Source organism: Canis lupus, chromosome 22 (assembly GCF_048164855.1).
Source record: "Canis lupus baileyi chromosome 22, mCanLup2.hap1, whole genome shotgun sequence".
In the NCBI taxonomy this organism is placed as follows: Eukaryota; Metazoa; Chordata; class Mammalia; order Carnivora; family Canidae; genus Canis; species Canis lupus.
Window position 1 is genome coordinate 24,932,739 of NC_132859.1, and position 17,549 is coordinate 24,950,287.

At 42.4% G+C, this 17,549-nt stretch overlaps 1 protein-coding gene and 1 long non-coding RNA gene across 7 annotated transcripts in view; one reads left to right on the forward strand and one right to left on the reverse strand.

Annotated features, from left to right (window-relative positions):
- Positions 1-17,549, reverse strand: part of COL6A5 (collagen type VI alpha 5 chain) — a 129,710-nt gene that overhangs the window by 44,298 nt on the left and 67,863 nt on the right. The window contains exons 13-27 of the mRNA XM_072792814.1: positions 16,678-16,731; positions 14,808-14,879; positions 14,453-14,479; positions 14,298-14,342; positions 14,155-14,208; positions 12,233-12,295; positions 11,478-11,543; positions 11,027-11,080; positions 6,554-6,589; positions 5,993-6,055; positions 4,481-4,543; positions 3,164-3,226; positions 2,494-2,556; positions 957-1,007; positions 794-829 (exon numbers count right to left, since the gene is read on the reverse strand). Of these exons, the coding sequence (XP_072648915.1) occupies positions 794-829; positions 957-1,007; positions 2,494-2,556; positions 3,164-3,226; positions 4,481-4,543; positions 5,993-6,055; positions 6,554-6,589; positions 11,027-11,080; positions 11,478-11,543; positions 12,233-12,295; positions 14,155-14,208; positions 14,298-14,342; positions 14,453-14,479; positions 14,808-14,879; positions 16,678-16,731 (810 nt within the window). The remainder of the gene's footprint in view (positions 1-793; positions 830-956; positions 1,008-2,493; positions 2,557-3,163; positions 3,227-4,480; positions 4,544-5,992; positions 6,056-6,553; positions 6,590-11,026; positions 11,081-11,477; positions 11,544-12,232; positions 12,296-14,154; positions 14,209-14,297; positions 14,343-14,452; positions 14,480-14,807; positions 14,880-16,677; positions 16,732-17,549) is intronic.
- LOC140614041 (uncharacterized) overlaps positions 9,238-17,549 on the forward strand; it is a 49,934-nt gene continuing 41,622 nt past the window's right edge. For 3 of the 6 annotated variants that reach the window (XR_012014932.1, XR_012014936.1, XR_012014937.1), the window contains exons 1-3: positions 9,238-9,392; positions 13,901-15,490; positions 15,746-15,931. This is a non-coding gene — a long non-coding RNA (uncharacterized lncRNA). The remainder of the gene's footprint in view (positions 9,393-13,900; positions 15,491-15,745; positions 15,932-17,549) is intronic. The other 3 variants (XR_012014933.1, XR_012014935.1, XR_012014934.1) reach the window with 3 other exon arrangements.

Here is a 17,549-nt window from a genome sequence, read left to right on the forward strand (position 1 = left end):
GGAAATCTTATCCCAGAATTCCAGTGTATAAGAACAGACATAACAGGACCCACTCGGACTGAAATGGAAGGTATGTCTGGTTGTAGAGCATGGAGGTGGATTTCAATCTGGGAGGCAACGAGGAATTCTGAAAACTGCTCCGGAGAGGAACATGAGTAGGTTACACTGTGGAAGATACCGAGTGACAGTGGTGTTTGGGACTAACCGATGCAGTGAGAAGGTGGAAGTGGAGACCAATGAGAAGACTGTTGTCACCTTCCAGGTGAAGGGCAGTGAAGGCTACAATGATAAAGAACAGATAGCAATAGCAGAAGCCAAGAGTTTGGAATGAGACTCCCTGAGGCAGAGAAATCAAGAGGACAGAAGGACTAAACTTGAGAGGATGTATAGAGGTAGAGTTTCAAGACCAGGGATATCCAGCCATGAAGGACAGGACAATCTTTTCCAATTTAAAGATCCATAGTAGTTAAGTATGGTCCTTTGTTGGTGAAGCCCTGGCAAAACGATTGCCCTGCTTTTTGTTTTTGTTTTGTTTTGTTTTTTCTTTAATCTTAATTCTCAAGTAGAAAGTTAAGATAATGGAAAATTTTTTTTGAAGATTTTATTTATTTATTCAGAGAGAGAGGCAGAGACATAGGCAGAGGGAGAAGCAGATTCCCTGTGGGGAGCCTGACATGGGACTCAATCCCAGGAAACTGGGATCATGACCTGAGCCAAAGGCAGATGCTCAACCACTGGGCCATGCAGGCCCCAAAATCATGGTCATTTCGAAAGAAAGTCATACGTACAGTACCTTTTGCCCCATATCTCCAGTGAATCCTCTTGGGCCCTACAATTTGCAGCAGAAAACATAAATAAATCAATAGACCACTTCTGCAGTATGATTGTTTCTTCTTGTATTACTTATTGCATCAATTGTTCCATCAATTAAAGAAATAATTGCTTTCCATATTTACCTTTACGCCCTTTCTTCCCATATGACCATAGCCTGGGATGCCATCATCTCCCTGTGAAAATATCAGTTCATTTTAATCTCTCAAAAGTGAAACTTAGCCGCAATCTATGCTGGTATCAGAAGAGAAGCACTGGGGACTTCCAGGTAGGGGGGCCTTATCAGTGACCTTGAACTCTAGGGCCATGCACATTGCTAAGTTCTCCTCATTTCCTGGTATGTACCCTGCCTGGTACTTTGGCCAGCTCTAGTCCGCAAACACTGTGGGGGCAGAGGAATCCTCAGTCAGGACCAAAGGAGTCAGTAGCAGTTACTTCCCTGGAATATTAGGAGCTGATTCAAAGGGCATAGATAAGGAATTTCCCCAAAGAAGAATTGCAAATGGCTGATAGACATATGGAAAAATGTCATCTTCACTAATAACCAAAGAAATGCAATTTGAAATAGTGATGAGATAATATTTTTTGTTAATAAAACTGGTAAAGATAAAAAAAAAAGAAAGTGACAAACCCACTATGGGTGTGGATGCCCCGAAGCGTGCCTTCTCCTGCATAACACATGGTACATACATCATTTGAATATTCCTTTTTTTTTTCTTTTTTTTTTTCATTTGAATATTCCTGAGGGCACTTTGTAAAAGAGTTCAACTTTACTTAAATAGGCATACATTCTTTGAACCAGTTATGCTACTTCTAGAAATTTCTACATAGAAATTATGATTTTGTCTAAAAATTTAGATTCAAGAATGTTCATTGCTGTGCTGTTTATGGCAGTAAAAAATTGAAAATAAATCAGGTATTCAATAGCAAGAGGTTGGTCAAATGAACTAAGGTATACATATTCAGTAGGCTATTTTGAAGCTATTAAAAATAACGCTTAGGGGGAAATATAATAACAGAAATATAATCATGATACACTTTTAAGAGGGGAAAATGGAGTAATTTTTTTTGGTATCTCTAGGATGTTAATAAGAAATATGTCAAGAGTGAGATTATGGGTAATTTTTCTTCCCCATTTCTCATCTTCTATGCCTAGTCATTTTTCTACAATATCTCTATATAACATTTATAATAAACATTATTTTTGAAAAGAAATGAAAAAATATCCTATATTGGCTGCTCCATGGACAGATATGCTGGTACAGCCAAAGTTACTAGAACAGATGGCTCATTTCTTGGCTCTACTCCCCTCTTCTTGTTGCTGCCCTAGAGATTTGCAAGACAGGGAGAGAAATGGGCAGTGCTATTTTTCAGCTGACATGAATATATATGGCCATACTGGTTGTGAAAATATTGAAATATCCTACTGTAACTTATCCATTATCCTCTCTGCATGCCCTCTTTTCCACTGGCTTTAACAGACACACTAGCTGTAGAATGAGAGCTGCAGGGCGTGGGAGGATGTCCCAGTATCTTCTTAGGAGGTCCTAAAATACCTCTCAATACCGCAGGTGTTTAGGCTGATGGCATCAGTCCCCCTCTCTTTGCCACAGAACTGAGTCTTTAGAATAGCAAAAAAGCAAGGTTCCTAAAACCTCATACCTGTCTTCCTCTCTGTCCAGCTTGCCCCATTGGCCCTGGATCTCCAAGAATTCCAGATTCTCCCTAGTAAGTGAGACAAGAAAAGCTCAAGATCAGTAAAATCGAACTAAGACTTTCAAGATGGTGAAAGCAGAGCATTAAATCAAGCATGAGGCCCTTCTTTCTGAGCTCAGCCCCAGGGTGACTGCACAGGTGCCAGGTTCACCAAGCTGGAGAAGAGAGCCACTGAAAGGTTTTAAGCAGGTGAGTGGGATTCTGAATGGACCAATAGTCTGCTGTCTGACTTTCTCCAACAGAGCCACTTCAGAGACAGTAGGGTGAATTAGAGAACTGTATGCACAAATAGATTTCAGTCTGGACACCCTTTCTCTCCCTGTCAGACTCTGCCATCACATATATTCATGCATTCAGGAAATCGGGAAGTGAAGAGATTTTTCAAGTTATTTTATGATGTTTGAGATCACTGTGTCTCTTTGTGAAATGGAGCAGTTTCAGGGAAGAGATAAGCAGTTAGAAATTCTTTCCTCAATGGAAGGGAAAGAATGAATCAGCAGAAAGCCGGTAGGTGGTTGATGGTGTCTAGATCACGTGAGGAATTAACATGGAAATCAAGAAAAGAAGGGAGGTACTTTTTTCTCAGTATTTGAAATCTTAAAGAGATAACACTTACTTTTTTCCCTGGAGGCCCAGGACTTCCAACATTCCCTTTAGCTCCCACTGGCCCAGAAGAGCCCTGAATGAAATTGGGAGACACATATGTTGTCACTGTAGGAATTCTTAGAAAAGGCATTAGATTAGGTTTGCTTTCTTCATGTCATTTCCAAAAGCTCCTTTTTTTTTTTTTTAAGATTTTAAAAACAATTTGTTTATTCATGAGAGACAGAGAGAGAGAGAGAGAGAGAGAGAGGCGGAGACACAGGCAGGAGAAGCAGGCTCCCTGCAGGGAGCCCGAAGTGGGACTCGATCAGAGTCTCCAAGATCAGGACTTGGGCTGAAGGTGGTGCTAAACCACTGAGCCACCCAGGCTGCCCTTCAACAGCTCCTTGATGCCTCCTTAATTAGAGACCCAGCTACCCAGGGGAGAGAGACATCTGCACTCAAAGCAGGTGACTCAGGGTATAGACCCGATTAGAAGACCACAAGTCTGCATAAGCAGGGATTCCACTAGTTCATATGGGGCCTTAGTGAGAAATAAAAAAAGGTGCTCTTGTCATGACAAATGTTATTTCTAAATGCAGCAAATTTGTTGTGATGAACTGATTTTGTGAGAACAAGACATTGCCATGTGTGTGCACTGCACCATGCGTACATCCAAAACAGAATGTGTTTCAGTCCCAGTATGCAAATGGCCAAAGATATCTTCCACAAACATGCTACAATAATAACTGGGCAAACACATGTATTCCTTGCCTTCTGAGTCTTGCTATGGAGAGCTAAAGAAGTGAACAAATTCAGAACATTTTTCATAGGACTCCCTCACCATCCCAACTCTTATTACTCACTGCCAGAAACTCAAGGACCAAAGAGATTCAGAGGGTGAATTCAAAGCTGAACTGAGGAATCAAATCAATTTGGGTAGCGAGGCATCTTTGTAGACTCAATTTCAAATATCTACCATCGATGGAGATACACATGACACAGCTAGATTTTTTAAAGTCAGAAAAACCTGAATAGTGTATCAGGTTTTGAAATGTCCGCAAGTCAGCAAGATTCATATTCTTCTAAATGCTTTCCTCAGGCTGATGTGATGGGTCTGTGCCCTCTCAGTAAACCTCCAGTGAAGTAGAGAGAGGATGGCTTAAGAGACATGCAAGGAATCAAGGCTATGTTAAAAATTTGTCCCCAATTTTTTGACCCAAGTTGATTGAAAAATAAAATGCCCCATATGTAGATAACATAAAAATAAACTATATATTACAATGTTTTTGAAATAAGAGGAAATGGTCTCACTGGAGATGGCTGACTCTAAGGTTCCTGAGTCACTTACCTGAGGTCCTTTATGCCCCTCGCTTCCCTTCTCTCCTTTCCTGCCAGGAATTCCATTTAATCCCTTTGGTGATAACAAAAGAAACATAGTGCAGTGAAGCAATGAAAATATACTTTTGAAACACGTCCACAGAAAAGCACTGTTCCAATCCTTCAAGTAGACCTTTAAATCTGAGTTTAAGCATATCTTACAATAGGAATGGCGAGGAGACCCCGACTCAATGGCATAGATCTTATCAAGGAATCCTTCCCTGGGTCTAAGACTCCATCCCCTCTGACAGGAAGAAATGGATAGGAGACCAAAAGAAGAAATAAAACCCTTAGAAGAAGGAAGTAAGACGTAAACAACAGTCAGATGGATTCCTTTGTTGGGGCAGGTTACCTGGGCCAGAATGCTCATCATCAATGTGTAAAATAGAGAGAAAATTTGTTTCAAGTTAACACAAAAGGACATTTTAGCAAGGGAATTTAATCATATTTTCTACTATATTTACCATCAAACATGGTTCTCGTATAGATCTCTCACATGGAAGAAAAAACTAGAAGTGTTAGTAGTTTTCCACCATCAAAGCACCAGCTATAAAATGACCCCGGCTGCCAGTGCAAAATGGTGGCTGCATCCACTGGACTAGCCTTGGTTCACTCTCTAAGTATCAAAGGGACCCCGGAGTAGCCGAGGTAATATCACCCCTCTCCCTACAAAGCCTGGGGATGGATCTAGGCTGGTTCCATGGTTATTCAATTTAAAGGATTTGCTAGCTGGTGGCTTGATTCAGGGACCTTGGAACCCTCAAGAGAAAGCAAATTCCACCTTAGTGTGAATCATCTGAAACTTGCTAAAAGAAAAATGAATTCTTGAGAAGGTCTTAGGGCTATGCACACCTTCCAGACAAGTTGTGGCTTAAAGTGAGTTCCATAAGATAACTAAATACCATGTGTTACAAAGCCATTATCTAGGGATGACCCCAGCATCTTTCTAACATGAAAGACAGAGATATCCTGACTCCAATGTCCATATCAGTAATGGTATGACCAAGAAAAAAAATGGCTCAAGTAAAGCCCTATCAGTAATATCCTAAAAGCACACTCACTCCCTGTGAATTAGCTTTAGATGAGTTGAATAACAATTTCCAATTCCTAACTTTCCTTTGTGGGATCTGTGTGCAGGGCTTCGGTTAGGGAAAACCAATCTGTTGATCCTGATACTGATTACTAATATTATATTAAGGCCTTAATAATTCATTACTAACAAATTGATACAATACTAGGTGAACACAAGAGCATCCATTTCCTCTATTCAATGGAGGAAAATGCAAAACAGGAGCAGGTTTGATGGAGCGAAATCACTCTCCCATGATGGGAAATGTAGAATTCCAGAAGCATGAACCATGGAGGAGAGCAAGAGCATATTAAACACTTCTCAGTTATTTGTTTTTATACAGAACTACCCACAGGCTCCCCATCCGAATAACTCAGCATTATTTACGAATATTTATGAAATTCTTCAACGTACCTGTGGGCCTTGTAATCCGTCAGCTCCCTGGGTACCTTGAGGTCCAGGATTTCCCGGCTCCCCCTAATGAATGAATTTTCAGTGTTAACACTTTCTCTACACAGTTTCCATACAGATTCTCCCTTTATACTGTCTAGGGCCGTAATACATAGTACACGGGTACTATTTTGACTGAATCTTGGCTCCCCCTTTACTTTGCCTAGGATTTTATTCATTTCCATACTGAAAAATGAATACAAGATTATTTCTGACTCTAGTAAAGAATTTCACTCTCATGCAGTCGATTCCTTGCGTGCATGTGAAAAGCAGTCAAATGGCCCTCAGGTCCTCTTGTCTATGAGATGTCCGTGAAGGGGGCTCTGCCTTAGGTCAGGCCTGTCGAGTTCCTAGCAGCTGAACTGAGGGGCCCTTGTGTTGCCCAGCTTTGGTGGGGCCATGCCTAATGTTCTGCACTTCCTACAAAGTCCCTGTCAAATGCTCTTACATTCCCAGTGCCATCGGCATATGAGGAATCTCCTTGGAACCATCTACCATGGAGGGCAGAAAGAATAGGGTACTTACCAAGGCCCCTGGGGACCCCCTTCGGCCTTCCCTTCCCTGGAACAGAAAAGGCAAAAGTGTTAGGGTTGTGTATGTATCCAGATGGAGGGGCCTTTAGAGGCAAACCAGCCTGTTTCATTCTCTGACAGACATAAGTAATGAGTAGCTCACAGAAATGGCTTCCCTGAGGCACTTTCCAAAGACAAGTTTTCACCCTGGGCATTTCATTACAGGCTAACATTTGGGGGATTGATTGAAAGCCAGTGTGAAAGTCATTACAGATCCAGCTCCAGTCGAACAATCTCTGACAATTATTTGGGAGGCTGTTTGGGAAATCAGATCATTCTGAAGAACTTGTCTTGCCTCTTTCCCTCTTCAGCAAATCCCACAAAGCACTGCCTGCTAATCAGAGGCTTCCTACAGGAGAACAAGCTGTGTCCAATCATCTTTCTGTATACTACGCCCTGAACGTATCTTAGAGGAGAGTAAAAATTGTTAGATTCAGGGCTTCACATGGGCCCATGGAAGTTTTGGCCTCTTCTCCACACAAGAGAATTAAAATTAACCAGAGGAAGCAGGAAAGCAACAAGATGTACTACATGCAATAAATTTTATTTTATTTTATTTTATTTTATTTTATTTTATTTTATTTTATTTTATTTTATTTTTTGAAAGATTTTATTTATTTATTCATGAGAGACACACACACAGAGAGAGAGAGAGAGAGAGAGAGAGAGAGAGAGAGGCAGAGACACAGGCAGAGGGAGAGACAGGCTCCATGCAGGGAGCCCGACAGGGACTCGATCCCAGGTCTCCAGGATCAGGCCTTGGGCTGAAGGCGGCACTAAACCACTGAGCCACTCAGGCTTCCCCATGCAATAAATTTTAAAGGAAAATAGATATTTTTGTTGGCTTGTCCATGGAATTCTACAGGAAGGAAGTGGCTGATGGGGTCTGCTCCACTATACAGTGTTCCAACAGCACTGCGTGCTTATCTGAGAAACGGCTGATCCTCCGGAGGCAGAAATCTGTCTACACTTAACCAGAGGTGATTTCCATTTTGCCAGCTCAGGCCCTCCCCCTCGTGGCTGCTTTGCCACACTCTGTCCTTTCCAGAGAACAATCAGGCGGATGATTCAGACCCCACACCCTAACTTCCTTCCTAAACAGCAACAATAAAATCTGTACCCGTGTGCCCCCCTCATCCCTGCCCCTTTGAGTGAGCTTGGGAACATCTCAACCATTAATTTACTTTGTGTTGTGATAAACAACTACGATTACTTTAGCAATAAGACAAAGACTTTTAAAAAATTCTATTCATGCATCAGAAAGGTAGTCATGGGCATTATTTCAGAATCAGTTTTCTTTCAACTGCCTACCTTCTGGAATTCCTTCAAATGAATTACCTGACCAAGTATCATCTCTCCCAGGTTAGCTGATGATTGGAATTCCTCCACTGGGGTTCTAGCCCTGATTCAGGGGCTCTCCTTTCAAAATGCAAATGCCCTTTGGGAGAAGTTACCCCTTGTACCTTGGCAGCTGTTTGTACCCTGATGTGACTAATAAAAAAGCAGTGAAAAAACAGCAAACAGATGTTGAGGCCACCGTTACCCTGTGATGTCATAATTCCATTAAAAAAGACAAAAGAGGGAATCCCTGGGTGGCTCAGTGGTTTAGCGCCTGCCTTGAGCCCAGGGTGTGATCCTGGAGACCCGGGATCCCTGCGTGGAGCCTGCTTCTCCCTCTGCCTGTGTCTCTGCCTCTCTCTCTCTCTCTCTCTCTGTCTATCATGAATAAATAAATAAAATCTTTAAAAAAGACAAAAGAACATTTATTCTACATACAAACAATATGTTAGGGATGTGTCTTTAGAAGTCAGGTGCTTTGCTTTTTTTTTTTTTTTTTTTTTTTTAAGATTTATTTAGTGAACCCCAGGTGGCTCAGTGGTTTAGCACCACCTTCAGCCCAGGGCATGATCCTGGAGACCTGGGATTGAGTCCCATGTCAGGCTCCCTGCATGGAGCCTGCTTCTCCCTCAGCCTGTTTCTTTGCCTCTCTTTCTCTCTCTCTGTCTCTCATGAATAAATAAATAAAATCTTTTTAAAAATATTAAAAAAAATAAAGATTTATTTATTCATGAGAGACACAGACTGAGAGAGAGAGAGAGAGAGAGGGAGAGGCAGAGACACAGGAAGAGGGAGACGCAGGCTCCTCACAGGGAGCCTGATATGGGACTCAATCCCGAAACCCAGGATCACGACCTGAGCCGAAGGCAGGTGCCCAACCGCTGAGCCACCCAGGAATCCCTAGAAGTCAGGCTCTCTTGACTTGACGCTGACCTTTAAAGCCTGTGTGGCATAGGGCAGTTGGGCAAAAAGCCTTAGCCAGAAGGTTAGGACCCCAGACTCTGGAGTAAGTAGGTCTGGGTTCAAACTCCCGTTCTGCCACTTGGTACCTATCCTGATCCTGGGCAAGTTGCCCAAGGGTCCTTGATTAGTTTCATCCATAAAATGGATATAATAACAGTATCTATCTAGTAGGCTTGTTATGAGGATTTAATATTTGAAAGTGATCTGATCAGGACTTGGCACAAAATAAACTCTATAAAAGTATAAACACAATTATTAGTAAGTACTTGTGTGTGGCAGGCTAAAAACAAGAGGTCTGGAATGTTGTTTCCAGTGTTCTGGTTCTGAGCACATCAATCCACTGTTTGGGCAACAGCTAGTACAATTCACTTGCCTAAGTTGCAATTCTATCACACAGGAGGCAGTGTCTTATGCTTGCCTGCGTTCTTCAAATCTGTCATCTACTTAAGATCTTCTGACCCTTATAGAGAATTCTGGTCTTCACTGGAAAGGTAAGGAAGAGGTAGAAAATCTTGGTGCTCTTTTATATTTACATTACCTTTTTTTTAAAAAAAGATTTTATTTATTTATTCATGAGAGACACACGGGGGGGGGGGGGGCAGGGGCAGAGACACAGGCAGAGGGAGAAGCAAGCTCCCTACAAGGAGCTCAATGCGGCACTCGATCCCAGGACCCTGGGATCATGACCTGAGCCAAAGGCAGATGCTCAACCACTGAGCCACTCAGGCATTGCCTTGTTCAATTCAGATGAAAAGAAGTTACAAAGGTAGGAGCTGGGCAAGAAAGTAGGTGAAGATGGGAGAAGAAGGCTGAGAGCCTGCTGTGTCTGAAGTGACTTAAAGTCATTGGCTGGTTTATCCAAGTAGTAATCCCCAACCTCATCCCTAGCATCTCTTTCAAAAAGTGCTTGATTGATGGTGACAGATATAAAGCTATCTCAAACTAAGAGCATTTTCTCTTAAACCAACAAAAATATCTATTTATCTTTAAATTTTATTGCATGTAGTACATCTTGCTGCTTTCCTGCTTCCTCTGGTTAATTTTAATTCTCTTGTGTGGAGAAGAGGGCAAAGTCCCAGAGAATTTTTACCAGAAGCACCAGCAAGCCTAAGCCATCTGACTGTAGATCCTATCCCTTAAGTTCTATGATTCAAGATAAATAAAGGCAAGAGGAATTAAAACACATTTCTCTGCTATCTATTCCAGAGAGAAAGGCAATCAGCCACAGCCGTCAAAGTGATGAGAAGACTCCAAGTCTATAATAGAAAAGGAAGCCAAGCACTTTCAGTTCCTTCTTGAACAAAGCTCAGGGCCAAATCTAGGATGCTCTGCATTATTGTCTTTTTATAATCTCCGTTCTTAGTGCATGGTAAAAGGGTTTCTAACACGTTGGAAATGTCCCCTCTCACTTCAGCCATCCACAAAAAGAAAAGCGATTTTTTGGTTGTTCCTTAAAAAGAAGAGGAGATCCCATATCCCTGTTTTAGGCTTGATATCACAAAAGATGCTATAAAGACGCCCAGGGGCCTTGAGGTTGCTACAGGTTTGGCTCTAGTCACCAGTGTTTTGATTTATTTGGGAAGAATTTACCTGTGACTCTTCTTTCCTATTGGAGACATTTGAAGAGAAAGAGAGTATATTTACCCAATTCATATTTTTATAGAAGCCCAAAGGTGCTAAGCTACTGGAGGAGGGCTTTCATGTTAAAGGCACTCTCTCCAAAGACATTCAAAAGCTTCTGGAAGGTGGAAAGAGGAAGGCAGACTGTTACAGAGGTTTTCAACAAGGAGTAATTTTCCCCACCCCCAAACCCCCACCGCCACCATCTGTCTTCACTCCTCACTACCCTCACCCCAGACATTTGGCAAAATGTGCAGATATTTTTGTCTGTCACAACTTGGGGGGAGTGAGTGCTACTGACATCTAGTGGGTGGAGAATGGGATGCTCTGAAACATCCTATAAAGCACATGATAGTCCCTCATAACATTGTCTGGGCCCAAATGACAGTAGTACCAATGTATCAGTCCTGGGTCAGCCAACTCTGCAGCGGCAAGTATTGTGAATGCCTCTGTGGCAACTTTAAGTGATACAAAGGGGAAAATAAATGTTCATGAAAATACTTACCCTACTTCCTCTGGAATTAGGATCACCTGGTATCCCTTTCTGTCCAGTTCTACCCTAGAAATACAATTGGTTCCCCAAAATGTTAAGGCAAAAGATTCGGAATAACTCCATTAGCATAGAAACCCTAATAGGTACTATTAAAACAGCAGAACAAATGTGTCATGCTAGAATCTTTCTGCATATCAACACTACTGAGTATATATATCTTTTAAAGAGGAAAATGATATATCAACATGTACTGCTGATTATCAGTTTCCCCATATAATATCACCTGCCAGAAACCTAGTAATTTTATTGATAGAAGTGTAACCTACAAATTATAGAAGGGTTACATATTTTACTAAATAATTAATTTAGAATTTATGAAAGTCTCAGCTCAGTAACAGAATTAATCATTCATACATTGTAAATAGATCTATAGAATCTATGTATATAAAACAGATCCAATTACTTGTCTTCCTTGTTCTCCTTTGGAGCCCTTTTGTCCTTTGATGTTACTGTTTTGTCCTGGATTACCCTAGAGGAAGATTTCAAAAGTATTTTAGAACCAAGAAATATCAGTAATATCAGTGCTTTTTTTTTTTTTTTTTTCAAATACCATGGAACAATGTTCAAGTAGTGAGCTAATTCAGGTTAAGTGAGGAGGGGTGAGAGAAAATTCTCCATATTTGAAGTTCATACAATTTTGAAAGAAATGGAAATATTTTCCCAAGTTTGAAGAGAGTTTGGTGACAGATGAAGTGATAAGAGTGCTTGCTAAAGACTGCCTGCCGAAGTGATGATGATTTTCTCTTCTCTGTATTGGCAGCTTCACTGATGCACTAGTCCAAACATGTTTACAACACTTCCTTAGAGGTATAACAAGGTTCCCTTTTAATCAAGTCTGCACATAGGGACTCTGTAAGTTTAGACGCCCAATAAGCAAAATCATGAAAATTTCTCCCCCAAAAGAAACTTGAAAGTCTCAACATAACATTAAGGATGATTAGGATGGAACCTTAGTTCCCAGCTCCAAATTTCCAATATATTCAGCCAAGATCAGATGCACACAGATTTTTTTCCCAAGCAACGAAGTCTCAGTCAACACCTCCTACCCTGACTCTCAAGACCAGCCTTTGCCTATGAGTTAGCAGGAAACAAAGATAAAGGAGATGGGAACTTGGAGCAACTACATAATTCAGAGCCAATTAGACCCAAGTAACTTACAGGATCTCCTGGGAAGCCCTTCTCTCCATATCCCCCAGGGGGGCCTCTGGAACCTGGACTGCCCTGAAAAAAATAAAATGAGCTTCTGAGTTAGCTTGTAGGAAGGTTTTATAATGATGTTAAAATGTCAAATGTGTGTTTTGGAGGCAAGAAAATCAATCAGACAAAATGATCCATGTTCCTCTCTCTTAGCCAGACTTCTGAAGCAGTCCTCAATACAGTTTTAAGCCTAAGGTTAGGATTATCTGTAGTGAGGCTGAGCAATGGGAAAACTCTCATGACCTAGCATAGTTAGGTCTAGTTCCAACAGAACTTTCTACAGTAATAGAAATGTTCTATATTTGCATTGCCCAATACGGTAGCAACTAGCCTTACATGGATACTGAGCACATGAAATGTGACTAGGACAACTGAAGAACAGAATTTTTCATGTTCACTCATTGGAATTTAAACAGTCATATACTGCTAATGAGTATTATAGTGGACATCCCAGCCCGCCTAGGAACTTTTGATATTTACAATTAAATTACCCACTGGAAACCTCCACAGGAATGTTCCACCTGTCACCTCAAGCTCAAGTGTTCACAACTTAGCTTGTCCAAACCAGGGTCCTTGAAGGCATTTTGACTCCTCCTTTCCTGCTTCTCTGGTCACCTAGATCCAGAACTCTTATGTCCCAGAGCCAGAACCAGGGTAAGAGAAGCAAGTAACCTAAGGTGCGAAATTTAGGGAGACACTCACACTTTGCATGACTCTGAGAATGAGTACTTACTTAAATCCTGCACTCTTGCTGCTCATTCCAGCCCAGGCCTGCTATGTCCTTAGTATGTCTTGTCTCTGTTCTCACTGATGTTGCTTTACTTGAAGGCTTCATCACTTCTCACCTTGATTATTCCAAATCCTCTCATCTTTGCCTTGCAATTGTGTCATCTCTGACACATCCTCCATACCACTGTCAAGTAATATTTCTAACATGCAAAAATTCAGTTTTGCTCTCCATACTTAGAATCTTTCAAAGGCTCATGATTGCCTAATAATCAAAAGCCTAACTCCCCCACACGGCACATCATTGCCCTCCCGATCTCTTCCCCCCACCTCTAGAATCTCACATCCCTCTACCTGTACTCTAACGCTCAACTTGCAGTGCCCTCAAATCTCCACATCTTTGTTTATGCTGTTCCCTCTGTCTGGAATGCCTTTCTTCCATGCTTGCTAATGCCCATCATCTTCAGCTTAGGGATTGCTTCTTCTAGGAAGACTTCCTGAACTCCCTCTCCACCTTGCTGAGTTAGGTACCCTTCTCTGGGCTCTCATGTAGTTGCCTACAACATGGCTTCAATCATGTACTGCACTATCATTAGCTGTCATTAATATGTCTGTCTTTCTATGTCTGGGGATCCTTGAGGACAAGGACAGTGTGGTTCATTTCTCAAGCTTCAGTACATAACTCAGTGGTTGGCACATGCCAGGCATTAAAATATATTGAATAAATAAACGGATCAGAACATAAAAGCATAGTTGCTTGGAGCCAAGTAGGTACATATTAATAAGTATTGAAATGAATTTAAGGTAAAAAATGTTTCACTGTCATTTGCTACACCAAAGTCACCAAAATAATTTTATATTTTTCTTTTGCTTTTTATGTTTTCCCCCTCTGATGCAATAAAGAGAACATGGAAGCAAAACATTCACTTTCAGACTTCTGAGGAACATGCCCATGGAAGAACCTTGCATGCCTTGACTCCCTCTCACTGGAATTCTTGAAAATTCCCAAGTGAGAATGTGGCATCTATTCAGTAGTAACAGGACTTCTTCGTGTGGTCAAGTCAGCTGTCACTGTTTTCCGTACTGAGCACTGGCTTACAGCAGTTAAGACTGTCTCTTTACCAAATTCTCCTTCTTTGATATACTGAAAGTGTTACCTGAGATCCTGGATCACCTTTTTCTCCCTTTGCCCCAGGAAATCCATGAATGCCCTAAAAGAAGTCAAGGAAAACAAAATTCCCATTTAAAGAGAAGTACATCAACCTCGTGACCATGTTATAGTGCCTTAAAGATGGCTTACCTCTTCCCCAACCAGTCCATCAATCCCATCCTCTCCATGTTCTCCCTGAGGGACAATAAGGAGTGCAGTCAGGTCAGAGGAGGTCTCTGCCACACGCTTACTGGGAAACTAATTCCATCAGGAAATCAAATTGGACTGAGAAGACACTACAGTACCTTACTTCCAGAAAATCCTTTGGCTCCCTGTAAAAGATCAAATGTCTCTCACTGACACATCAAAGACAGACAGCAGGTAGACTCACGGAGTGTTGGAGCAGGAAGCAGCTGCCTCCCTAAAGAGGTGCTTCTGGCTCTCCAACCACAAAGAAGTGATAGGTGGGATTGAATGAATGCTCCAAACTCATTGAGATGTCTAAGAAGCAGAATTAGTCCGCAGGAGAAGACACTGACATGTAATTGGAGAAAGACAAAGGGAGGCTGGGGATGGAAGAGAGAAAAGGAGGGAAGGAAGGAGGAGAAAAGCAGATCATGTTGTAGGGAATTAAAAATCACATTTCTAGCAGAGACTTACTTTTTGACCCTGCTCTCCTGGACATCCTGCAGTCCCGCTATCTCCTGTGGGTCCAATATCTCCTCGTCTTCCCTAAAAAAAGGCACCCAGACAGATATCCAAAGTGACTCTTTTGCCAGAAGTCACCAGCAGTTTATTTTTTAAGAGTAAAGCTAGAGCACAGGAGCACTCTGGGCTTCACACAAAGCAAATCCTTCCCCAAATGCTTTCCTTTAACTCTGGTTTTCCCCTCTATGCTAACATCTTCCCTGTTGCCCTTCGGGGCTTCCTTACAGACCCAAGATGACACAGGAGTGCAGGATGAGCCCAGGTGCTTCCCGGTCCTCATCAGCACAGCCAAAGGTTTGGAAGTCGCTTCACCTGCCAGCCACCTTTCAAACACTCCAGTAATACATGTTGGCGCTGACGTTGTGCCCAGGGAGCCAGTGCTGCCCTGGAAAAGTCATTAGTGCTGATGGTACTGAAGCAAGCTGGTCCCAGGGGACTGGAGCTAAGTAGAAGCAGTTGATGGGCTGGGCTACTGCTATAAGAACTCGAAGATAGGAAGTGCTAGTGATCATGGAAAGGACCACCAGGTGAAAAAGCCCCCAAATCAGACCAGCCACTGGGAGAAGAGCGCTCAAGGTCAATGATGTGTACACCTCCCATCAATCCTTTTTCTCCCAGGAAATATTTAAACACAGGTAAATGCTAGAATAAAATGAATTTCAAGAGAAAAGCAATATGGTCCTCCTTGAGGGCAGGAACCCCCAACTCTCTCTCTCTACCCAATTATGTCCCTTGTGCCTGGTACAATCAGATCTGGAAGCAAAGTGGGTGCTCATGGTTTGTTGTTTGGATAAATAATTATTTAGCAATGGGCTTGATTCTTTCCTTCCTGGTAACTGAGGGGGAAAGGGATTTTTCCTTCCTCTTGCTTTGCTTTCTTTATTCTGAAGATTATTCCCGGGAAAGCAGGAGGCCTCCCTTGTGGCCATAGGTCACTGAGAGGTACCAATACATCATGGCTTCCCGTTGACTGGACTGTCTGCCAGATGCATGCTCATGGCCAGATACCCACACTTGAAGCCCTCCATGCTGCCTGGGTGAGCTCTAAGACCCCTCTACAGACCCATGGTGAGTGGGTGAGTATTCCCCATAGTGGTCATTTTGTAAAGCAGATCAGCACTAGAGTCTTAGAGGAATATATCGGTTTATGGATCAGAAGACTGAGGGTCAAGAAGTTAAGTGTCTTACTAAGGTTTCTTGTCTAGGTCAGCCCTTGGCTGACTCGAGAGCCTGTGCTTTTAATCATACCTGCCCAGGCGAAGAGCTAGCTTGATTCTAAGGGGTTGGAGATGCAGGCTGGATGCTTCCTGAATTTTCCTCATCCCACTCAAGTGTTTCAATTCCTTCAAATCTATTCTCATAATTTGATTGATGAACCAAGTGAGAGTTCTGGTTTTAGGGTCAAAGATTGAGATGAGAAGACCTCTGTGTTTCATGGAACCATGAAGCTGTGCCTTTCCATGTACTAAGCACTGAGCTCTGGATCCCAAGACAGCCCCTCACAGAGAGCCCTACTTCGCCCTGTATAGGGGAGACAGGAGCATGCCCCACTGATAAAAACATGCCAGGCAACATGTATGTAAGCCTGCTCCCTCCTCCCCTCAAAAGTAGATTTGGTGAGTGCTCATAATCCAGACAAAAAGGGGGGGGGGGGTAGAGAGCAACCCAGTCCTGCAAAGCCACCCAAAACCTCCATATAAACATAACCCTTTCTGTGGGAGGATAAAGCTGTCCATGCAAAAGGAAATCATTGCTTCTGTTTGGTGCGTGGGGCGGGGGGTTGGGGAGTGGGGGGTGGTAAGGGAGGATCAGAAAAACTTACGGGGTCTCCATCTTCTCCCCGGTGTCCTCTGGTACCTTTCAAGCCCGGAGAACCCTGGCGGAAAGAGAGAAAATACATTTTAGGCAGCTTCCTTCTATTTGAACTTGTGAAATCATGAGCCATTGTAGACATGCCCCTCTCTTCAACTTGGTCACAGTGTCTGCAGGGGTGGCTATAGGTCTGGGGAGAGTCTGACAACCTCTGACTCCTACAGGAATCTGACCTATGGAGCCCACTTTGCAGCTCAGGGCATCCAGGCCAGTCCCATGCCTAAGGGGCTGTGGGTAGGCAACTGTTGTCACCACAACTCTTCTAGAAGGCAAATCCATCACATTTCCAAAAAGATAATTTTATTTCCTTTTACTTTTCTGAGAGCTCAGGGAAGAAGAAGCACTTCTCTCAATAACGAGATTACTTATATATAAATTGTGATCATCTCTCCCTCTGCCCAGTGTGGTTTAACTGCCTCGTGGCTTATTTGTGCTAAAGATTTAATCAGAGGTTTGCTTTCCTCACCATGTAACACGGGTCCTGACTGTCTGCTCAGTACACCTGGGGGCTGTACTCTTGGATTGTAACTCTGAAACTGACCAAAGCAAAGCGATGAGAGAGGAAACTGCTGAACAAAGCATCAAACTCAGTAAACAGGCCAGATCACATACCCACAAGGATGGACAATGTGGGACTCATGAGCAAGTATTATATTTGCTCTCTTAAAAAAATACTCCTTTTATTATGATGTCTAAAACTCTTTTAAAAAGTGCATAAAAGTAAATAAAATATAAAGGCACAGCTTAATTATTGTAAAGTGAACATCCACGGAACCACCAGCCAGGCAGGACATCACTAGCCCCAGACGCAGCCTCCATCCC